Source organism: Trichomycterus rosablanca, chromosome 16 (assembly GCF_030014385.1).
Source record: "Trichomycterus rosablanca isolate fTriRos1 chromosome 16, fTriRos1.hap1, whole genome shotgun sequence".
Classification (NCBI taxonomy): Eukaryota; Metazoa; Chordata; class Actinopteri; order Siluriformes; family Trichomycteridae; genus Trichomycterus; species Trichomycterus rosablanca.
The window spans coordinates 16,147,773-16,171,538 of record NC_086003.1 but is presented as its reverse complement, the minus strand read 5'-3'; the positions used below and the strand labels follow the sequence as shown (position 1 = coordinate 16,171,538).

Here is a 23,766-nt window from a genome sequence, read left to right as displayed (position 1 = left end):
CATCAATGTAACTTTCACAGACAAACACTGACAGTTGAATGGGTCATACTGAACAGCTCACTACTGAGATCCGATCTGCCTCTGAAAGCAATGTCAGCACAATAACTATTCATCTGGGGTTGTACAGCCAAACAAGAACCAAAGATGATCATGTGTTATGTCAAGCATTGGCTGGAGAGGTGTAAAGAACATTGCCAGTGGGGAACTGTAGCAGAGATTTATGTAGATGTATCATGCAATACCATCAGGCAGTGCTATTATAGACTCTGGTGTATGGTAGGAGAACATCACCTTAAGTTTGGCTTGAAAAGAATTATGTGGAGGTAGACCTGCCAAACTCCACTGAGGGAAATAACTTAAGAGCTGTGTACTTCTAACATTGTGGCAACAGATTGGGAAGACCTGCTCAAGCATAATAATGCCTCTACGCAAATGAGGTTCATAATGACATGATTTGCTAAATTATGTATAAAAAACTGTGCTGATTGCAGACCTGACTTCTTTTCCATCTAAGACCTTGAACACTGACTGCTAGTAGGGTCTTATCAACCAACGCTGGTACTCAATTTAACTAACAGGGCTAGAACATGCCTCACTACAGGGAGTGTGAGCGAATCCCACACAACTGTGAAAATACAGTGACTAAAAAGCCACCAACAAACAGGTGACAATCCAAATAAATATGCGGCCAAATTAGTAGGAACAAAGTAACAAAGTAAAGACATGAGTACATCCGCAACCTCCAACACAGAAGGTGGATGGAATGAGGATAGTATAACTATTAACTTGCGACTTGATTTCACAAAATAGGCTACAACAAGCCAGTCCTCTGAAACAGAACAAAGAGCGAACTATTAGATCCTGCTGACTCGGCTATTAATGAGCTGAACCACTACCTACCCTATCACTGTTGTCTCCCATGCAAAAAGTGGTTTTACGGATGGTTCCACTACAAAACGCTGCAAAAACAGGGGCAGTTCCCAAAAACCAAACGAATGCTGACATCCCATGTCAGACAAAAACCAGACCAGACCTAGTATTCCAGCATCACAAATTCAGAGAAAAGCAAGTGTGTAAACAAAGGAGCTGGCAAGAATGACAGGGGAAAGCTGTGATATATAGGGGAACATCCACCTGAAGCATATCAGTGCTCATGAGGCACAAGTGATTTCCAATAAAGAGGGACACAGAGAGATGTGACTCCTAACCTGGAGCAGATCTTAAACGACTGCCACACTTTCTAATGCTCTTGTGGTATATAAATGCACAAAATAACATTTATTTTGTATAATTTATATTATATTTTAAAATACAAACAATGCTACCACTGACCTCATGCAGGCCGGTAGGGAACAGCCAAAGGGCCGAATGTGGCCAGGGGGCCGTACAATGCCCAGCTGTGTTATACAGCAGTAGTCCTCAAACACCAGGCCACGGACCGGTCTGTGGGTCATTTATTACCGGGCCGCACAGAAAAGAATAAATAATTAGAGATTGCTACAAAAGCATGAAAACACTTCTTCCATTTCCAACATCCTATTTTTGTGAAGCGGGATTTTCTGCAGTGGTCCTTGAAATTATATCTTATATGAAACTGGTCGGTGGTGCAACAAAGGCTGGGGACCGCTGTTATGTTATGAGTCTGTTAGACCAGCCTTTCTTAACCGGGGTGCCGTCTGGCTTCATCAGGGGTGCCGTAAAAAATATTTACGTTACTGATACTGAAAATGAAATAAATTTAAAATACAAAAAAGCCAACTTATCATGAAAATGTAGACCATTAGCCGCCTCAAACATCAAATTTTGTCTCACATGCCCCATTCCCCATGATACAACGTCAACGCGGGTTGCGTGCGTTGCCTATAGTGATGAGTTGTTCGCGAACGATCCGATTCTATTGAACGGCTCTTTAAAATTAACAAAAGGAACCGAGTCACGCCTCTGGGAGCCGTTATAATATATATTTACATTTCTGTGCAGTTCTTATAGGCTGTAATTCAACCATTCCGCTTCCATCAGTAGAGGGATTTAATAAGAGCTGTTTATTATCGATATTCAAATCACTTTCAGTATCGCGGAGAGAGCAAACCACACACACACACACACACACACACACACACAGAGAGAGAGAGGTAATTACCTAATTAATGTAAATATTATAATTTTTATTGTTATTTTGCACTGTTTTTATTAATATTTTATTCTATTTTATATTTTTGCAAATGTAACTGTTTTGTATATATTTACTTTTTTTATTGTTATTTTTATTATTTCTCTCTAACTTGCTTTGGCAATACGAATGTTCTTATTAGTCATGCCAATAAAGCTTCTTTTGAGTTTAAGTTTGAGAGCCGTAACCGAGCTACAGAGAAACATGCAGACAATGAGCAGTGCTAGTGGTATAATGACAAATAATTGAGAAATAAACTATAAACTTCTTTAATGATGTTAAATCTGATTGGTTCATGGCGCATATGTTTTAAAGCAGAAACAAACACAGGCTCATCTCTTCACAAGAGAGGATTTTTCTGAAACTTCATGCAATGCAACCACAGTACGTCTCTTCCCTGTAGTGTTTTTGTGTGTTAGCAGTACGAGGGATGCAGAGTGTAAGTTTTTTAATACATTTTAGACTGGGGTGACTTGAGATTTTGAATACGTTTAAAGGGTGCCGTGACTGAAAAAAGGTTGAGAAACACTGTGTTAGACCACTATAAATATTAATGCCTACAGTTCTGGAGTGAGATGTTAAACAAGCACAAACAAATACTTTGTTTGCCACAAGGCATAACATTATGACCACTGAGAGGTGAAGTGAATAACACTGATTATCTGTTCATCACGGCACCTGTTAGTGGGTGGGATATATTAGGCAGCAAGTGAACATTTTATACTCAAAGTTGATGTGTTAGAAGCAGGAAAAATGAGCAAGCATAAGGATTTGAGCGAGTTTGACCAGGGCCAAATTGTGATGGCTAGATGACTGGGTCAGAGCATCTCCAAAACTGCAACTCCTGTGGGGTGTTCTTGGTCTGCAGTGGTCAGTATTTATCAAAAGTGGTCCAAGGATGGAACAGTGGTAAACTGGCGATAGGGTCATGGCCGTCCAAGGCTCATTGATGCACGAGGGGAGCGAAGGCTGGCCGGTGTGGTCCGATCCAACAGACGAGCTACTGTAGCTTAAACTGCTGAAGAAGTTAATGCTGTTTCTGATAGGAAGGCATCAGAATACACAGTGCATCACAGTTTGTTGCGTATGGGGCAGCAAAAAGGGGAACCAAAACAATATTAGAAAGGTGGTCATAATGTTATGCCTGATCTGTGTACATTTGATCATGTATATAAAAATCCACAAATTCTGTTAGCTCCTGTCTAACATACCTTGGCATTCCAACTTAATTTGTTCACTATTCCTCTAACAAAGCTTTTAAACCACTGCTAACACACTGATGTTGTAAAAGATATTAGAAGATAGACAACAGGGTTGGAAAGAACACTTACTGATACAATTTACAGGCCACTGTTTTTATTAGATTTCCCTGCAGTCCGCAGAGGCCACTTGCAACTTGGATAAAATGGTGGACTCCTCAAAGATAATGTAATTAGTGGCCTTTAGTTCATGGTTTAATTTCACTAGGATCTCTTGTGGCGTTTCCCTTCTCAGACCACAGAGCTCTGTGGCTGATACTTTACTGGCTATTGACTCGAGGCTTCAGAGATGAGTTACACACACATTGCAAAATTGCACACACTGGTATATAGAGCAGACATATTTCTGGATTTAACTGCTCAGACCTGAAGGATGCACAAGCAGAATGGAGTCTGTGGTATATTCAATTCACAGCTTGATTTTAAGTACTGTGTCCATTAAGTCCAGGACCATTTATTAACATTTTACCATTACAGTTACGTTTAGGGCAATAAACCTAAGTAAACACAAAACTTAACAAATATGATTTGAATATAGTTTAAAATATCATATACATGATACACCTCCACACTCACACAACTGGAAGTTTGCCCTTCTATTATAACTTATATTACCGTTTAATTTTATTTTTTATAATATTATTTTTACTTTTTTAGCATTAATAATTTAAATTGACACAACAATCTCACTGCAAGTAAAGAATTTGAAAACACTTTAGGTTTGTAGTTTCCTTCTCTTTAAGTCACTGTGTAAGAATGACAGGGAAAAGCTGGGATATATAGGGGAACCTCCAGCTGGAGGATATTAATGCTCATGAGGCACTGGTGATTGCCAATCAAGAGGAACATGCAAAGGGATGTGACTTCTTTTTTTTTTTTTTACCCCTTTTTCTCCCCTTTTAGCGCATCCAATTGTTCAATTAGCATCGTGCTTCCTCTCTGTCTATGCCGAACTCTGCCCTGACGGAGGTGATTGAAGCTAACCCCTATACCCTCCGAAACACGAGCAGCAGCCAGATGCATCTTTGCCACCCACACATTGACGAGTTTGGCGCCACCTAGCGTTGCATGCGGAGAGACACACACTAAGGGCACCCTCTCCCATCTCTGTGTAAGCGCCTCCAATCAGCCGGCTTTTGGTTCTTTGTCCCACCCCCCATATGAGCAACCGGCCAATCGTTGCTCATATAGCCACTCAGCTTCGAACCGGTAAAGCAAGGCTGGATTCGATACCACGTTCTTCAGAATCCAGCCCTGGTTGCAGCGCGTTTCTTTTTACCGCTGCGCCACCTGAGCGGCAAGGGATGTGACTTCTAATGTGTGAATGCACAAGGGCATTAGAGCAAAAAAAAACCCTGCAGTCATGTTACAAACTTTTTGGCCTTATATTTTATCTTTACATTACCTTTTAATATTATTTTCATAATATTATTTATATTTATATTATAATATTAATATTATTTTTATAATATTAATATTATTATTATTTGACTACTTAATTCCATAATGTACGCGAAAAGAGAAATAGTCATAGAGCATTAAACTGTAGAAACATAGAGTAGAAACTTGTACTTAGTAGCCAAAACTGTCATTGAGAGTTGTGGAAATGGCTTATAATGCTAATATAAAGCAGAGTGTACAAAAAAGTCATGTTTTGAAAAGGAAATTACTATTTAAACATATCAGATACTTTTGGTAACTAATGCAAACACTATTTAGTGTAACTTGTTAACAATATTAAGTGTAACTTAATATTGTTAACACTAACATAGTAGCATACTATGATCTTACTTAAACTTTTAGCATATTTGACACAGAATGCCACCCTTATTTTGTATAATTTGATTTCTATAGCGATCGAGACAAGTCCTTATTTTAAAAGGGATGACCTATCTCATCCCTCTACAGTCTTTATCTTTCTGACTTTAAAAACTATGTACAGGGGTGCACAGGTGGCGCAGCAGTAAAACCCATGCATACTGCGCCCTGTAAGACCTGTATTTTTTTGTTTGCTGTTTATTTGCATGCAGGAGCTAATAGTTTCCTTTGCCTATACACCTTTGCCTGCATTTGAACAAAAGTGGCAGTACATTGTCTGCCTGAGCCAGGCAAAATACCTAATCCACAACGTTCAAATATGTCTCTCTTTGCTTGTAATTGAACAGTCACTTCAAGAAACAACAGTCAAGCAATTTAAGTGTTTTTTTGTTAGGTGGATGCATATACGTGATGGTCCATCTAGTCATGTTAAGTACATTAAAAATATTTTTTAAATAAATAATAAATAAAGCAAACTTTGCAAAAAAATAAAAAGGAAATTAAAACACATATTTTAAACTTTCCATACCTGTTGTTTTTTTGCCACTATAAGTTCATTGGGAATATTACTTGCAAATGAATATTGGAGGTATGAACTGCACAAAAGTAATATTTAAAATCGGCATGACCTGCATGTCCAGAGAATAGTTACAGTATCATGTGGTGAAAAACAATATAGTCCGCTTGTCACACTGTCTGCTGTTCCTGACACAGCCGTTCTCTTGCTAGTACCTGATCATGTGGCACAGTCGGCCAATCAGATAGCGCAGAGGGAGGCTGCATCACCAGTTTACTAATTATTAATCTAGGGATGTCTATTTAGAGGTTGAGGCAAACCATGATACTTTGAAAGGTATCGCCAGTATTTATTCTGTGTACTGAGCGGTTTTCATGTGCCAAGATATTTTTGTGTACCCTTTTGCCCGATATTTCGCCTATGTTTTCTGTGTTTGCCCTCATATCTTGTTTTGCCGAGTTTCTTTACATGCTGACCTTCTGCTTGTTACAACTACTCTTTGGAATACCCTGAGTACCTTGAACTGGTTATTAAACATCTTTTCTTATCTGCGAGAGTCTGACTTTTCTGTTCATGTACGTGACTCTGTTGAAGCCATTGCTTTGGGTACAGTACACATATACTGTTACAGTTACAGTTCTAGTCACTGAGTTCTTATAATTAAGTCATGTCAGACAATGGTAATCATTTTGCCATTTGTTTTGGTAATGCTATTCACACTAAGCAGGACCAAACGCCTGAAGACCTGCTGTCTGAAAGCTGGACTCCGATTTTGAATTATCAGAGTTCAAAATTAACAGTTAACAGTTGAGTACAATAGATATTATAGCCAAATAAGCATTTTATTTAGAGAAAATACACCACACATAAGAGTAGCATACTCACAGTACTGTAAACTCCCTGCTGTGATAGTGGGCTGATTCTGTGTCCTCACATTGTCAAAATTAAACCAAACACAATGCATCTTTCTCATCACCACACATAAATGACCAAAACAAAAATACATTAAAAAAAAAATAATCTTGCCACATGCAGACCTGGTGACTCATGGCAGTAGGTGTGACATCTTACTCGTTCTACTCTGTTAATTAAAACTGCAACATATTTTTTACTGGCGGAGCATTAATGGTCCCAGGTAACACATGATAGAGCTGGAAGAGAACCCGAACACAGGGAGGTATTTCTCACTATGACCTGCAATGAGAGAGCTCAATCCTATAAAATAATAGTCCTCAGAGGCTGACCCGATTATTAAGGTAATAAATAAGACCCACCCAGCTATAATTAATGTCCTCAGGGTCTTCAGTTTCATTACCATAGACAAAAAAGGTAGATAGATCCTCATTGGCAGGTAAAAGTAAATTAACTGTACTGACCGAGTGTATTCGAACCATATTTTTAATTACAAGGTTTTATAAGATTCAAAAAAGCTGCACTATGTTGTTTGTAAGAGAAAATGACACGTTTGCGCTCATATACTCAACAAAAGATAAACTTTAAAAAAAACAATTTTTTTTTGTTTCGTTTTGGGGTAGTGGTTAGTTATGCAGCATTCAGAAACTCTAGGCGCTAAAGAAAAGGTCACTGGGCAGTGTGCCAGTCCATCACAGGCTTTTCAAGAAGTGAAAACATCTCGCAGCGATGAAAACTCAAAGCACAAAGTGGTAGGTCCTGTTTTTGGAAACCTAAAGTCACCAAAAAGTGGTAAAATACACAGCATATAAAGACGATTGCTTCTTTGGTACAACACTGGGCATCCAAGCTCCCCTGACTTTGGAAACATCAGCACAAACTTTTTGGATTGTCTTTCCATGACTAATGTCAAGTTCACACTACACGACTTTCCGAGTTGTAAGGTCGCTGTACAGTTCACACTACACGACTGGATCTCTTGTAATCGGGAGTCTTTCAAGTCGGTGTGGCTTTCACACTACACGACTGATCAGCGATAGGGGGGTTCACACTACACGATCTATCACCAACTGGAATCTAAGGCGAGAGCTTCTCTGGTCTCCCAAACTACGTTTTGTCATGAAAACAAACGCAAGACGTGACGAGGGGTTTAATGATCCCATGTCCAAAAATGCACATCAACAAGGAGTGAGCAATCAGTTTGTGCGCTGATGTGCAGCGTAAAAGTAAGTAGCAAAAATAAATGAATCTGAGTGGATTGGGCTACGTGGCCAGCAGGGATTGTTTGTTTTGTAGTGAGTTATTGTAGTGAGTACTATTTTTTGCAATGCAACGGTGGTGTTATGTTTTGTAGAGAACGATAAGGTCAGAAATACTGTAAAACTTGAGTGTGTGCCCCTGTCCCACCTTTGTACAACTCCTAATATGGGATTTTTATAGCAAACAACAAACAAACAACAACAGCAACAAAAATCATTTAATGTAAGAATCTGACCGGTCTGTACAGAACCCTGACCTCACCCTTTCGTGATAAACTTAAATATGGCTGTGAGTCTATATCCAGTTTAATAATTTTCTTTTTTCACCTGAAATATGAATCCCCAGTATCAATATTATTTCATGATATTTGTTTCAACATCTAGTGGAAAGTCTTTCCTAAGGTTTAGTGGCTATTGGTGGCAAATGATGGAGCAACTTCATACTAATGCCCATGGTTTTACGGTAAAAATGTTTTACAAGCACATATGGACATGATGTTTGGGTCTTTTTATTGTACATTGGTATTAACAGACCTACCATGACATGATTCAGAACTAGAGTTGAAGAACTATTGATGTATTTCAGTGCTGCAGTTCTGAAATATCATTGCTATTTCAAATCCCAGCCTGTCAGCAAGTAAGATTGGTCCTTCTGGATCTCCAAATGTTATTGCAATGAGTGTGATGATAATGAGGATGAGGATGATTATAATTATAATGACAATCATGTGGGTCATTATCACATTCATATGTTTCCATTATGAATTCCATAAGCGCTTTATACCCATGCCCTCTTTATTGCTCCTTGATTACAGAGTGAACCCCCGTAACTTGGGATTCTCAGTCTAGTTTCAAGCTTACATAACACACCACATCCATGGGTAATTTGCTGGAAAGTTAGCGTCAAAGTCACTAAACAGGAAAACGAAGCCAGCAGCGTGCGAATGCAAAAATTAACACAAGTCTCAGTACTAGTAACAAGGAAAAAAATTACCATTGCTTCTTAGATTCTTATTTCCATCCTTAGTATTTCCAAAAGTTAATTCAAGACCATTAAGTCTGTGTTCACACAGTGTTAAATGTCAAAACATCAGTTTATTAGTAGTCTCATTTAGACCATCATCGATAAGTGACACAGTGACAGGACAACAATGACAAGCGGCATCTTGGAACAATAAGAGACTAGCTCAAATCATTTTTAACCATTTCTAAGCCTACCAGCTTTAGTTGCAATCAATGTTTAATGTTACCAAACAATCTTAGTTCATCTCATTAAGATTCAGTTATATTAGTAGGACATTAAATGATAATCATTCGTGTCCAGTGTCAAAGCTCCTTAATGCTGTAAAAGCAGCCCCGCAAAGTTGCTGGGAGTTGCTAAGAGTTGCTAAGAGAGGCAGATGTGTTGAACACATCTTCTTGATATTAGTGCTAGAAGTGTGCTAGAAGTGTGTTTTACTTCGTAACCAAACAAAGAAAAAAAACTTACTATTAGAAGAGTGAAGACTGGCCAAAAGTCAATACAGTTTACTAAAAAGGCATCATTTTGGCAGTTATGTGTGTCTGTGTAAGGCTTGTACTGAATACACAAGTAGTAGGACTATTGTGGTTTATTCTGATATATGATAAGTTAAGCAGGTACTACATTAGTTATTTTTTAAATGAGTTTTTTTGGCTATTTTGATTATTCCTTTTTTTTTCTATTTTATTTATGCATTTTCTCCCAATTTAGCATAGTCAATTTGTCTTCTGCTGCTGGGGGATCCCTGATTGCATCCCTGATTGGGTATATTGCAGCTCACGCCTTCTCCGAACCACGTGCAGCCCTTAACTGAACCCTTTTTCACCCATGCATTCTGCACAGGTGCCTCTCTATCTGCTAATTAGGGTCCTTACACATTGTTTGAAGACCCCACCTACATAGTCTAGTTATCCCGCCCTAGCAGAAACGTGTCTAATGCTGGCACTGCCAATTATTCCCGCTAGATGGCGCCCAGGCGACCGGTGGCAAAGCTAAGTTTCGAACCGAGGAGTTCAGAGTCTCGGTGCTGGTGTGCTTGCGAAATATCCCACTGTGCCACCTGGGCGCTCGTTTTCTGACTGAAAATGTTAATGGACGTGCCATCATAGTGCATCAGGCTTCAGTTTGCTGAACAGTGCACTGTACTGTACTTGGGGGTAGTTTTACTGATATAAGCATATTAAAAGGTGACTGCTAGTTAACAGACTAAAATCAACACTATAATAAAAGCTAGGGCTGATTTTAGGTAAATATATAACATTAACATTTTTAGCATTTAGCAGACGCCTTTATTCAAAGCAACTTACAGTTGAGACTGTATATATTGTATGCATTGCAGGCAATTGAGGGTTAAGGGCCTTGCTCAAAGGCCAAACAGTGGCAACCTGACAGATGTGGGTCTTAAACCAGTGACCTTCCAGTTACTAGTGTAGATGTGTTTGAAGCAAAGGTTCACCATAGCTTCTCTGGAATACCCGTCACTCAGAGTGGCAAGATGGGAACTGCCAAAAATCAAGCACTCATATTATAAGATGCTCTTTGGAATATTGTTAAAACATGCTGACATAACATGGATCATCAGATTTTCCACAAACTTGTGGAGCCCATGCCAGCTAATACAGAGAAGATCTGTTCAACACACCTGCCTCTTTCAGCAAATTTTAGTTTTGTACTTTAACCACTGAGATACCATGTCCTATATAAGAATGAATGATTTATTGATTTACACTATATACAACATGAATTTAGGAAAAACCGTAACTGCAATGCAATCACAATACTGACTAGAAAGAAACATCACAGACATTTTCCACAAATTGTTCAGCAGGTAAAAAAAGTAAGCAGAATTTAAGAAGCAGAATAGACCATTTGTGTTCCACTTTGTGTTCCACTTACCTACCAGTGCTTACTGAGGGCTTAAATGCTGCTGTTTTTTCTTTACATTTGTCACTATATGATTTCCAGGACTAACAGACAAACAAAGCAAAGTGAGATGAGCACATTAAACTGGCTCTGAACGTAATATAGGCACCTTCAGATTTTTTAAAGCTATAGTGGTAAATGTACGGTGATTGTAGCCACGGGCACTATGCGCAAGCTGTAAGATTTGATGTAGACTACAGCAATTACACGCTGCTACACAGGTAAAAGATATCTCAGTAAAAAGGAATTTTAGCCATTTCTGGATTTATCATGTCATATTAAAGTTATCTGAACGCTAGAAGATGTTCCTCTTTATCTGGCACTTTGTCTGGAATCACTTTGAGTGATTTTCTTTTGATTCAGACCAAACTCTGACACTATAACTACTACATTCCAATCTACAGGACTGTTCTGCGTGTGCCCAGCAATTTTACAATTGCCTCAGAAATTCCATTCAAAACTATTACTGCTCTACAGTACATGCTTTGACAATACATATACACAGACCAGGCATAACATTATGACCACCTTCCTAATATTGTGTTGGTCCCCCTTTTGCAGCCCCATACGCAACAAACTGTGATGCACTGTGTATTCTGACGCCTTTCTATCAGAACCAGCATTAACTTCTGCAGCAATTTGAGCTACAGTAGCTCGTCTGTTGGATCTGACCACACGGGCCAGCCTTCGCTCCCCACATGCATTAATGAGCCTTGGCCGCCCATGACCCTGCCGCCGATTTACCACTGTTCCTTCCTTGGACCACTTTTGATAGGTACTGACCACTGCAGACCGGGAACACCTGAAGAGAGCTGAAGTTTTGGAGATGCTCTAACCCAGTTGTCTAGCCATCACAATTTGGCCCTTGTTCAACTCACTCAAATACTTACGCTCGCCCATTTTTCCTGCTTCTAACATCAACTTTGAGGTTAAAATGTTCACTTGCTGCCTAATATATCCCACCCACTAACAGGTGTTCTATCAGGTGTTCTAATCTATTAATGCTTTAAACCCTTTCTTATGGTCACAAACATACACTAGAATATCTACAATAACCAGCTTAAATGTATTTTGAAAACCTAAAGATTAATTTTAAGCTAATGAGATTCACAAAGTAAAGGTAAGGTAGCAGAGGAACTTGATCTAATGTTACTGAGATACTGTTCTGTGCAATTTCAGAATCCATTAATTGTGGCTGCACAATTTTGACTGCAATATGCAAACTAAAACTGATGTATTCCCGTGTTTGCAGAATACAATCTAGCTTTTCAATAACTTGTAGACCCTTTAAGCACACGTTAGGGCTGTTTCGTAAAAATAAATGCACTAAATTAATGTTGAGGACAATTTTTTGATTGGCTGGTCCTTAAATCCACACTACCTTCACAATCCTCTACCAAAAATTGTAGACAGGGTCATAAAACAGCTATAAACAGGACAAATTGTATAAGAATGTTTTTTTAAACTTCACAATTTCTAGCAAATAACTATACACAGTAATATTTACTGTCATATGAATATAAATGTAATCTTATATGTGAACACTGAAAAGACAATGGACCATGTAGTTACATGTAAATGTGTGTGCGTTCTTGTGTGGAGGTCTGAGCAGGGCTTTATCACCAACCCTGTGGTCATGAGTCCACAACACACAGTCGGAGATGTGTGTAAAGGTATGCCATAGCTTCTTTGGAGTACCAGTCACTGAGACTGGCACAATATGAATCAAACTGGTGGGCACCTACCAAGACATCAAACACAGCAAACATCTGGAGCATCAACGCTCAACAATCACCATCTGATTGCTCTTTTAATAATGCGCCATACATTTTCAATAGGGGACAGATCTGGACTGCGGGCAGGCTAGTCAAGCATACAACATGCACTCTCTGTCTATATGGCCATGCTGTTGCACAATGTAAAAAAATGAAGCCTTGCACTGTCTTGCTGAAATAACCATGTACTTTCTTGCAGATCATCCATGCTGTGAGCTCTGATTCATCTATATACCATGACAGATGTTAGTTTTTGGTAGAGAGAACAAACAAATGTGGACCACACACACATTTCTCAGTACATCTGAGATGAGCTTAGACCCATCTCTCCATAGAATTCATATATGGCTTTTTGTTTGTGTAATAGAGCTAGAGGTTGTATTTCTAGTGTTAGGTTACAATGGTTTTCTGAAGTACTCCTAAATCCATAGGCTCTATTTATCACAGTAGCACAATGGACGATGGATGGAGTTATGCAACAGGTTTCCAGCCTTGACCTTCACAAACTGAGTTTCTGCAGGTTCCCATAATCTTTTCACAACATTATGAATAGTAGATTTGCAATTCTGTGTTAATTCTGTTGGCAATTCTCTTTTGAAGTCTGGCACAAAGAGATAAGTCACGACTCTTTTCTTGCAATGACTGAGCCTTTGGTGTATCTTGTTTTTATACCCAATCATAATACCCTCACTTGTTAAAAATGACTCATAAAAACTAGTTGTTGGTGGGTTTACACATGCTGGAGGAGGCATGTACCAAGGCAAACCACAAACTGATGAAAATGCAATGATGGCAAACAGAATCACATAAACAGTGAATTTAAAGGTACTTTTTAAAAATAATAATAAAAAACTACTAATCATAAACAACAATCTTCTAACGAGCATTAAGCAGCCTCTGTAAAAAGTTAATGTAGCAGGTCATATTTGTATTGAAGAATACTAAAACATTATTTTCTTTAGTCAGTGCTACAAATATTGCTTAGGTATCCTGTCTCTGCTGCTACACTATAATTAAGGACTTTATTGTTATAGATAGTTTTGGATCAATAAATGTAATAGCAACTCAAAATGCAATCAGTCTGGCGAGACAAAAGATTTCAAAGGTCTTTCTGGAAAGACTGTGTCTGGGCTCTGAGGTCAGTCATTGCTTGGCTGATTTATCTTTAATATTATTGTGCTGGGTCTGTCAAACTGACGCTGCCTGCTGCCCAAGTAAGGTATTGATGTGCCATGTCAACACAAAAATTTTACTAATTAAAAGATTCCAGTAAATTAAATAGTTTTTGGCAGTCGATAGTACAGATATTTCTGTGACTGCTAATTTGCCAGACTGCCAGCAGGAAGCAAAACTGATGAATCAAAAGTGACAATAGTGTTTTTAATCATTTATTAATAAATTATAATTATTTTATTTAAATCTGTACAGATAGGGTACATTTAAAAATAATGCCACTGGCTGCAGGTTTTTATGTCAACCAACGTTGTTTAATTAGTTGGCCCTCCCTTTCAAATTACTGATTAGTAGTATTAGCTGAAGTTACTGATTGGTTGTTATATAAACCTGGGGCACTGTGACTGTTTGTGGGTTACGGTAGCACTGCTCTAATATGACTGAGGTAAACATTTTTAATTTTTAAAAATAATTTACCTTTTTGGTAGAGGATACAGGCAGAGAAAAGAGAAAACTGTGGTCAAAAAAGTGGTCACCCTAACAAACCTCTCCCAAGTGCAGACTGACAACCAAGAAATGTCGAAAAAAACGCAGACAAACTGCAGGCCTTGCTCCTCTCAAAAAGGTCAGTTGCATCATACCATCATTAAAAAGAAAACAAGCAAAAAAGTGTATTTTTGTGATGGTTGCAAGGCAACAAACAGTGCTAACTTAGAGGAGCATAGAAGCTTGTCTCACACTTGCCAAAAACATCTACATGACCCAAGTCTTTTTGGATAATGCATTGTGGACTGTTTACATTTACAGTTGTAGCAATCAGCAGACGCTTTTATCCAGAGTGACTTACACTTATCACTGAATGCAGTTCAAGAAATTTGGGGATCAAGGGGCCAAACAGTGGCAACTTGGCAATGGTGGGGCTTGAACTGGCAACCTTATGATTACTAGTCCAGTGCCTTGACCACTGAGCTACACAAAGCTTGGAATTTAGCCTGGAATCCAGGGTTTAAATTTCCATTGGTGCTATTAGCTGGTCAGGCATCTACCTACAGACATGACTGGCTATATCGAGAAAGATTAGATGGGTTGCTAATAGGGATGTCCCGATCACGTTTTTTTGTTCCCGATCCCGATCTTTAATTTTGATCCCGATCCGATACCGATTCTCAAACCGATACTTGTATTTTCTAGATATTGTCTAGATAAGAACTGGATAATACTGTTCACACAGTGCACACTTCAAGTACATTACAATTATTCAAATTAATCCAATGTATATGTTTAACAACTGAATAGCTCTGCAGTGCTGTAGGAAAAAAATTGCCTGCATCCAAACTATTACTTAATGTTCTTTTACAAAATAAAAGTAAACAAACCTAGTGCAGCATTGTAGTAAAAATGAAGTGAGATAATTACAGTTTCACTTTGAACTTTATATTCAAAGAACATAATTCTGTTTAATGCAGTGATACACTAAAAATGAACAAAAATCTCCACTCACAAGTGGTGTAGCAGCTTAACTTGAATATAAAAAAACAAATAAGTTACTTAACAGCATTACAGTAAAACCTGAATACCAAAATAAAATGGAAAGTCACTCTTTTGTTATGAAGGAAAGCCCGTTCTTAAAGTGCTTGTATTGTGACAATGGTTTGATGGACGGGTCTACGCAAAGTGAGTGTGTTTTGACCTCTTTGGGGCTTCCATAGTGCATGGGATAGCGTGCTCGGCTCTGGCTGTCCGCTATTCGGAACAGAAGAAGTTAATAAAGTGTTTTGCTCCCGACAATTTGTGAATATACCGTGTATTTTATTTCTTTATTAAGCGAGTGCATCACTACGATGCTCGGTTACATAACTAAGCCAATCAGAGAGCTTGATAATGAGATGTCGTTCAGTCTTGTAACACGTAAACTGGTAAAAGCTGTATGTTATGGTCCTGAAGTTTTCATACTCGGATTAAAAGTTATTGTTTTGTAAACCGGAGTGATCCTCGACTCACACACCATATAAACAGTAAAATTCTACAGTAATGAACGAAGCTTTACTCCTACCGCCTCGTGAAACGCTCGCATTACAGACATTACACCGCTGTTGGACTCGTTTCACTTTCCAATTTAAAGTATTTCCACACAGCGGACATGCTGACGTAAAACAAAAGATCGGGTTATGATCGGCATTAGTAAAGCCGATTTCCGATCAGTTAAAAATGCCTTGATCGGCCCCGATCCCGATCTGTGAGATTGCTAAGACACCACGATGGATCATCAATGCCTAGCTCTGAGCTTGGACAGAGTTAAAATGAGGAAACACTAAATAATGATAATGATATTGAAATTATTGATAAAGTACTGTTTAAAATACTGAGAAGTAGATCAATATATGCTGGAGAAAGATGGTTGCTAAGGCAATCCCAGCACTAGGACTTATTGTATTTAATTAAGGATGGAATGGATACCTGGGTTGGGGGTTTGATGACAAAATGAGTCATGAAAGACCAGCACTGACATGAAAATGAATGCAAAGGAAATGACTCAACTGCATATGCGTGTATAACGCAAAAGTACGTCAAACAACTCTGCAGCCATCCCTTAAACTAAATAAAGTGCTTGAGCCATGTTTGTCTGCTACACCCACACACAACATTTTCTGATGTCCTAATCTGTGCATTATGGTGGCCAATACACTGTTTTAAACTGTAGGAGTTGCAGTTGCAGGAAGTAATTCCCCATTTAGTCCCTAAGACTTGGCCATCTGTGTCTATTGAGTGCAGGTTGGTGGCAAAACTGAGACTGCAACTTGGGTTTTCACCATGGTGGGCTAGCATATTAAACTATTGTCCTTTGATTACTGGCATAGCGGCTCAGTTACATTTTGATTAAAAAAAGTGCTGAAAGTTGAATGTTCTCCGTTGGAATGGAACAGGACACAGACAACTGGCCTACAAGAGGCAGTTAGGGTGACTTACAAGCTGTCAACCACAAATGCATCAAGTACTTACATTTTCTTTGTTGAATGTAACACTGGGAGGGGGTGGAATGAGTGTGTTAATTAAATAATCCATTGCAATCTTGCCTGCAGAATGACAATTCAATAAAGTACTTTAAATACAATCATGCGGAATGGTTGTATGGAGCACAGAAAGAGAAATGTGTATCAGGTATACTACATATTTTCCAAAGATAGACTGCATTGTATTTAATGAAATACTAGCTATATGTCTGTGAAATACAAACAATAGCTTCCTAATGCAATAATGGGAATGACAATGGCTGGGGGGACAGAGGACAGGCTTGCTGGCTGGTTGGATTGATGAACAGATGGGTGAATAATGTAAATAATGTAAATAAATAGACACAAACTTACAATAGGTAATCAGCTTGCTCAGAGCTCTAGAGAGTCTGGAACTGCTGCATACTATGCACTTCACAGCAAAGACTTGCTTCTTTGGTGAAATACAAGGTAATTTGCTGAGAAAGTTGAATGGTGGAAATGAAAAAGTAGCAGCAGTAGCAAATTTACAGCCTCTTTGCAACGTCAGGGGACAAAACAGAGACCTGTGATGAATGGTTGGACACATCGCCCTTCAAACAATGCGTTTCTGTGGGTGAAGCAAAGTTATTCTGCGTTTTGTGGTCGAAGAGGCATCCCTGGAGTCCTTTAAAATTGTAAACGTGTGCAGAAATATGAATCACAGGCAATGAAAACAGTGTGCTCAGCCTTTAGAAGTCCTGCTGTTTTCCATTATTTATTTATTTTGTTAATTTTTTTTTGCAATGAAAGCAAAGGCAAAGGGTGAATAGAGAGGTGAGGTAAGGGAAGGTGAGGGAAAAAGCAACAAATATTGCATTAGGTTTGTGGAATACTGGTTTTTAGAGTGGTGACTTTTCAAAAGACATTTTCTGTTAGAGACTATTATTTAAAATAAGTTTGCCTTCATGGCTCTCTACATTTTTGCAGTACTTTATCTGTGTTGTGTATTTGTGTCCATTTAATGAAACCTATTAGAGTTATAGAGTTAGAGGGGGTCTGCAAAGCATTTTGACAGCATTTTAGCATTTCAACAGTGGATGAAAGTAAACAGTCATGTCTGGCTATTTTCATTACTAAAGAACCCTCAAATTCTTTGCATGAATAAAAGTTAAATTTTAAAGACCATGACAACAACAAGAACACAACTCCCAGGAATCAACATTGCAAGATAAACTAGAAGGTGCATCGCATAAACTGCTAGAAAATGTTGTGTATTAAAAAAGAAATCAAATGACCACAAGACGATTTGACTGTATAGGCATTCCTATTAGATAACGAGTATCAGTAGCAATAAAACATGGGAAGGTCAACATACCTCCAAAATCTGGCCTTAGACGGATGTCATACCCCCTCAGCAGTTTGTCGACTGTTGTCTTGGCCACAGATATTCCAGTTCCAACCGAGGAGCTACAGGCAGACAGTTAAGATTACCTGGTTAATACTGTATTAACCTTAACAGTTCTCTGTCTGGGTCATTTACCACATTATTTCACACTATTTTTATATAATAACAAGGTTGAAACTGAGTACCTTTGCCACCACAGCTTATATTCACAAAAATCATAACCAGGCCTGCCTAAAAAAGCTAATGTACATCTGGATGATATTACACTGTGGCCAATAATGGTAACATTTAATTTTATTTAGATTTTAAGATTGTTTAGGCATCGTGGCTCGGTGGGTAGCACTGTCGCCTCACAGCAAGAAGGTCCTGGTTTCAATTCCCAGACGGGGCGGTCCGAGTCCTTTCTGTGTGGAGTTTGCATGTTCTCCCCGTGTCTGCGTGGGTTTCCTCCGGCAGCTCCGGTTTCCTCCCATGACCAAAAACATGCAGTCAGGTTATTTGGAGACACTGAATTGCCTTAAAGGTAAATGTGTGTGTGTATGTGTGTATGTGTGTCTGCCCTGCGATGGACTGGTGCCTCGTCCAGGGTGTTACTGTCTGCCTTGCGCCCATTGAATAGTTGGTATAGGCTCCAGCACCACCACCCCCACGACCCTAATTGGATAAGTGGTTAAGAAAGTAAGTGACAGAGATAGTTTAGGATTTTGGGACAGGTAGTTACTCATTAAACAAGATTAATCGATTCAAGTCTTTAATGTCAAACACAGTCATGGACAATTTTGCAACTGCAATTAACCTCACTCGCATGTCGTTCTCCACACAAAAGGACCCTGACTGCTCCACCTAGTAATCAAACCCAGTATCTTCCTGCTGTGAGGCGACAGTGCTACCCACTGAGCCACTGTGCCACCCCATTTTATGGTGGTGGTGGTTTGTGCTCATTTTTTGACTGTAGATTATTAGTGAATATTAAAGCATTGCACTACAAAGCACTTCATTTTATTCCATTCATAATGCGCAACAAAAAATAGTTTCCTACATACATTTACATTTCATGTTTACATTCATCATTGGGTGCAATGCAGTAACACAGGGCACCAATTCATCGCTGGGCCTCAGCCCACCAACCCCCACCCCCCTCCCCCAAGACATATTCAATCATGTCTGCATGTAGATGCTTGACGGCAATTTCAACTCCAGATCTCAGCGGTAGTGGACTTACATTTCCAGTAGTTTCCTCAGCTTTGTTTTTTGCCTTTGCAGTATTGCCAGACTGTGTGGGTTACTGCACTACCCGACTAGATTGAAAAAATGCCCTCAGCTGGTAACTAGAATTTTAGAAATTGAGTTACTTTTATTTAGGCTTTTAATTTTGGATCACATTTATTTTAATGTTGGATCTGGTTGATATTAAATCAAGGCTTAAGATTGGCTTGATTGTTTCCTGCTTAATCTGGTTTAAAACCTGGCTGTAAACCAGAGTTTCTCAACTTTAGTCCCGGAGGCCTCTTGCCTTACAGTGTTTTAATTTTTCTGGCTCCAAACACACCTGATCTGCTCCAGAAGCAGGTGTGGATCCTTCAAAATTGAGAAAACATGCCATAAACCACTGAATGAAAGTTAAACCATAGAATGTATTAACAGAAATCCCAAAGAAGTATATTTAATACGGTATAATCCAAGTTTATCTTTATGATTTTCTTAGGCATGGTATGATCAAAATATGACATCTCATTTTTTAACGACTCATTTCAAAAGAGACAACAAAGACAATCTGGCAACCTTGTGTGTACCATAGAAAAAGATCTAATTTTTGAGCTCTGTCCGAAACTGAGATTCTAATTTTGATTTTTTTTTTCTTACCAAGATTGAGCAATCGATTCCATTGCTGAACCTGGCAAACCTGCAGCCCACATGTTAGCACCTTTATTCCTTTTAACACAATAAAACTGATGATGCCTAATTGGCAGATGACAGGTGACCCAAGAACACCAAAGACGGAATTTCAGCGAAAAGCAATAAGGCAGGCAATAATTTTTCATTCTTTATTTTATTCGTAAACATAAAAATTTTAGTACTGTTTATAGCCAAAAGTATGTGAACCCCATATAATTACTGAGTTGCAGTAATTATATGGGGTCTTTAAAATCAATACTATAATTTATATTCAACGCTTTAACCTTTTTGGGGAAAGGCGTTTTCGAGTTTAGCTTGATTATACTCCTGTGCAGAAAGAGAAATGGTTTGACATGGTTTGACAAGTCTGGAGGAACTCCAGTGGCCAACACAGAGCCCTGACCGCAAACACACTGAACACATCTGAAATAAATTTGAATGATAGTTGTAAGCCAAGACTTCTTATTAAACATTAGAGCCTAATTTCGCAAGTGGGCACAAATTCAACAGATTCACTCCAAAAAACTTGTGGATAACCTACCCAAAGATTGAAGGCTGTTGAGACCACAATGGAGAGGAAAGGAGAGGTTTAACTACAAAATAATGCCCATTGTTTTGAAATGGAGTGGTCAGGGGGCATGGTACTTTTGGCCATATAACATATGTTTAGATGAGTAGTAAAATGTTAATTATGTTAATAATAGGAATATGTAGGAAAGGTTTTCCTACTATTATGATTTTAAGATGTTTTTTTAGTTCATTTCAATAAAACAACTAATTTTATGAATGTATTTGGTCCTTGTGCAAAAAAGGATTTTGCAGAGTATTTTTATGTTATGATTTAAAATATTATGTGGAAATTTCCAATCCATTTTAGTAAACAGTCTAGCATAAAGCCTTAGATGGTCTTTGGTTTCATATGTTTAAGTAATATCTTAATGAAGGTTTTCATAATGTGAACATCTATGTAGGAAAATCATTTGTTATTTAATTTGTCAGTAACATGGGTTATGGAACGGCCATCGAATGGGTCTTCAAAAGCATCCTTTTCTGGCACCTTTGTTTTTAATTGTGTAGTATACAATAAATACAGTCTGCAAATCATTACTATATAATAACTAATGTTACTATGTTTGATATGTTTTAACACATATTAACATATTTAATACGTTTTAATACGGATCCTAATTTCAATGTAAGGCTCTAATGTGTTCTCCTTTATTAATCCAGCTATGATGAAAAGGAGGTGGTGGTGGTTGCCTGTGGGTGGGGGTGGACTGAGAAAAGCTTTGATTTGAAATTTCTCAGTAGGATTGAGTAAATGTAGTACTGCGTCAGATTTGTGTTTATTTATTTATTTATTTTATAAATCTTTAATAGAAATGGCATTTTGCACATATCTGGAGTGCAGACGCACGTTCATGTCAAAGCCTGGAGATATCACTGTCTTGGTATAACATGTATATACATAGAGAACATTGGACAGATGTGTAATGATATAAATGAATGAAGATATAATAACCCATGTTGTGTGGTTTTCTGTGATTAACGCGTGTGGAGATGGACGTGTGGTGGTTAGTGTCAAATCACACGCTAACATGAACGCACACACACACACACACACACACACACACACACACACACACACTTGTAGTGTTTACGCCACTGGATGGATGGACAAGCACTGGCTACAATGTGGCCCCTACAAGTGGATCATCGGCCATTCCTAATACCTATACTTGGCCTGGTGTGACAAGCTATTCAAACGCATTCTCTTACCATTGTAAAAAGCAGACAGACGACAAGACCGTCAGAGCAGAGACAATTCCACATAGTTTTTCTTGGTGAGGACCCAACATTTCCACCAATCCGTTGCCTTCAGTAATCCAACCGCCTGTGGTCCAAAACGATAAGAAAAATCCAAGGGGAACGGGAGTGGGAGCAAAGGGGCTAAAAAAGCTTAAATCAAACCCATATACATTTGTACCCCTGCAGCAAAAAACAGCAGAGAATGGGTTTCAATGGGTCCAACTGTTTTTTTCCTTGGTTATGGAAATCCGTGCAGGTCACACAGCCTCTCGACCACCACATCACACATCTTGATGTAGTATTCTTGTCTCGGAAAGTGCAAAATTGCCCAAAAAACTGCGATAACAACTAAAAAAAAAAAGAAAAAGAAAAAGAAAAAAGGAGAGCAGCAACCGTGTGGTGTTTGCTGTTAATTCCCGAGTTGGAGCTGCAGAGGAGCCATGGTCCCTGTGCTGGGAAATGGGGTTTGCTCCACACGATGTTTTTACAGGATTTTTTCCTCCTTTTCCCCCCCTCAGCTTGTTAGTAGTAAAGGTAAGGTTGTTTCGTTGGGTGATGTGGGGTAAAAAAATTAAAACAGGTGGATAAAAAAACTAAACCCGCAGCCTGTACGGTGGAGGCTCTCCTCTGTGAGAGAACAAAATGCACTAAAATGTAATGCAGACAGACGTCAGAGCTTGTAGAGCTAGCAGTCTAGTTAGCCTTTTTTTACGAAGTTACCAAAAACCACAAATAACCCATAAATTCCGCATAAAACTCACAAAATAAAGCGTAGACCACAAGAATAAAAAAAAATATGAGGTAAAAGTCCAGGTTTTGACGAAAAATAAGTCGACGTCGAAGCTCTCAGTCCGTTATGTGTTCTGAGGAGAACATGTTCTGAAAGAAACAGCGGCCGAGCGATGACACACTACAGCTTCAACGCCTCCACCAGCCGAAAATAAGAAAATTAGGACCGAAAAACAAAACTTACATGTTTCAGCTTGAAGTTATTCGGCATTTTATATTTTCAGTCAGAAAAAGAAATTAAAAAAACGAAAGCGAACCGACGACAGTGCTCGCGCGTGCCGTATCGCTTGGGAATGATGTGTGTGCGCGCGCTGCCTGCTTTACTCTGCAACCCATTAAAATGCGCCGGCTGTTCCTTCAGCACACACTCACACACACCACATTCCAGGGCCGTTCAGACACCTTTAGAACAGCAGGTGCTCCAAGTGAATATGGGTGCACGCAGGGGCACCTGTATTATTTTGTTTTAGGAGGCAACCTTTATAGCTTGCCGATACCATTTACAACATTACAAATTGCAAATTTCCAAGATTCAGAGGTGATCACCATTTTAATGCTAGGATTGGAATCTGAGTCGACTCAGAATCGACGATTGATACACATTGAAAACGAACGTTTATGATTCTGTTTGGGGTTTTTTTTTCAGATGCGAACCATCTCAGTGACATGGCTTTTATTTATTTATTTATTATGGATTTTAGTAGCAGTTTCGCCTCACAGCAAGAAGGTCCTGGGTTCGACCCCCAGGTGGTGCGGTCCGGGTCCTTTCTGTGCGGAGTTTGCATGTTCTCCCCGTGTCCGCGTGGGTTTCCACCGGATGCTCCGGTTTCCTCCCACAGTCCAAAAACATGCCACCAGGCTAATTGGAAACACTGAATTGTCCTATAGATACCTGGCCGCTAGATGCACAAAACCAGTGCATTGTAGTGCTGGTCCCAAGCTCGGATAAAAAGGGAGGGTTGTGTCAGGAAGGGCATCCGGCGTGAAAATTGTGCCAAATCAATGTGCCAGATCGTGATCCGCCGAGAGCCGACCCCGTAACCGAACGGGACAAAGGCCTAGGAAAAA

At 39.0% G+C, this 23,766-nt stretch overlaps 1 protein-coding gene across 1 annotated transcript in view; it reads right to left on the bottom strand.

Annotated features, from left to right (window-relative positions):
* The window catches only part of gabrb4 (gamma-aminobutyric acid type A receptor subunit beta4), a 143,683-nt gene extending 121,082 nt beyond the window's left edge, over positions 1-22,601 (bottom strand). Inside the window, exons 1-2 of the mRNA XM_063010974.1 lie at positions 21,880-22,601; positions 18,175-18,266 (exon numbers count right to left, since the gene is read on the bottom strand). Of these exons, the coding sequence (XP_062867044.1) occupies positions 18,175-18,266; positions 21,880-21,959 (172 nt within the window). The 5' untranslated portion in view covers positions 21,960-22,601. The remainder of the gene's footprint in view (positions 1-18,174; positions 18,267-21,879) is intronic.
* Between the last annotated feature and the right edge of the window lie 1,165 nt (positions 22,602-23,766).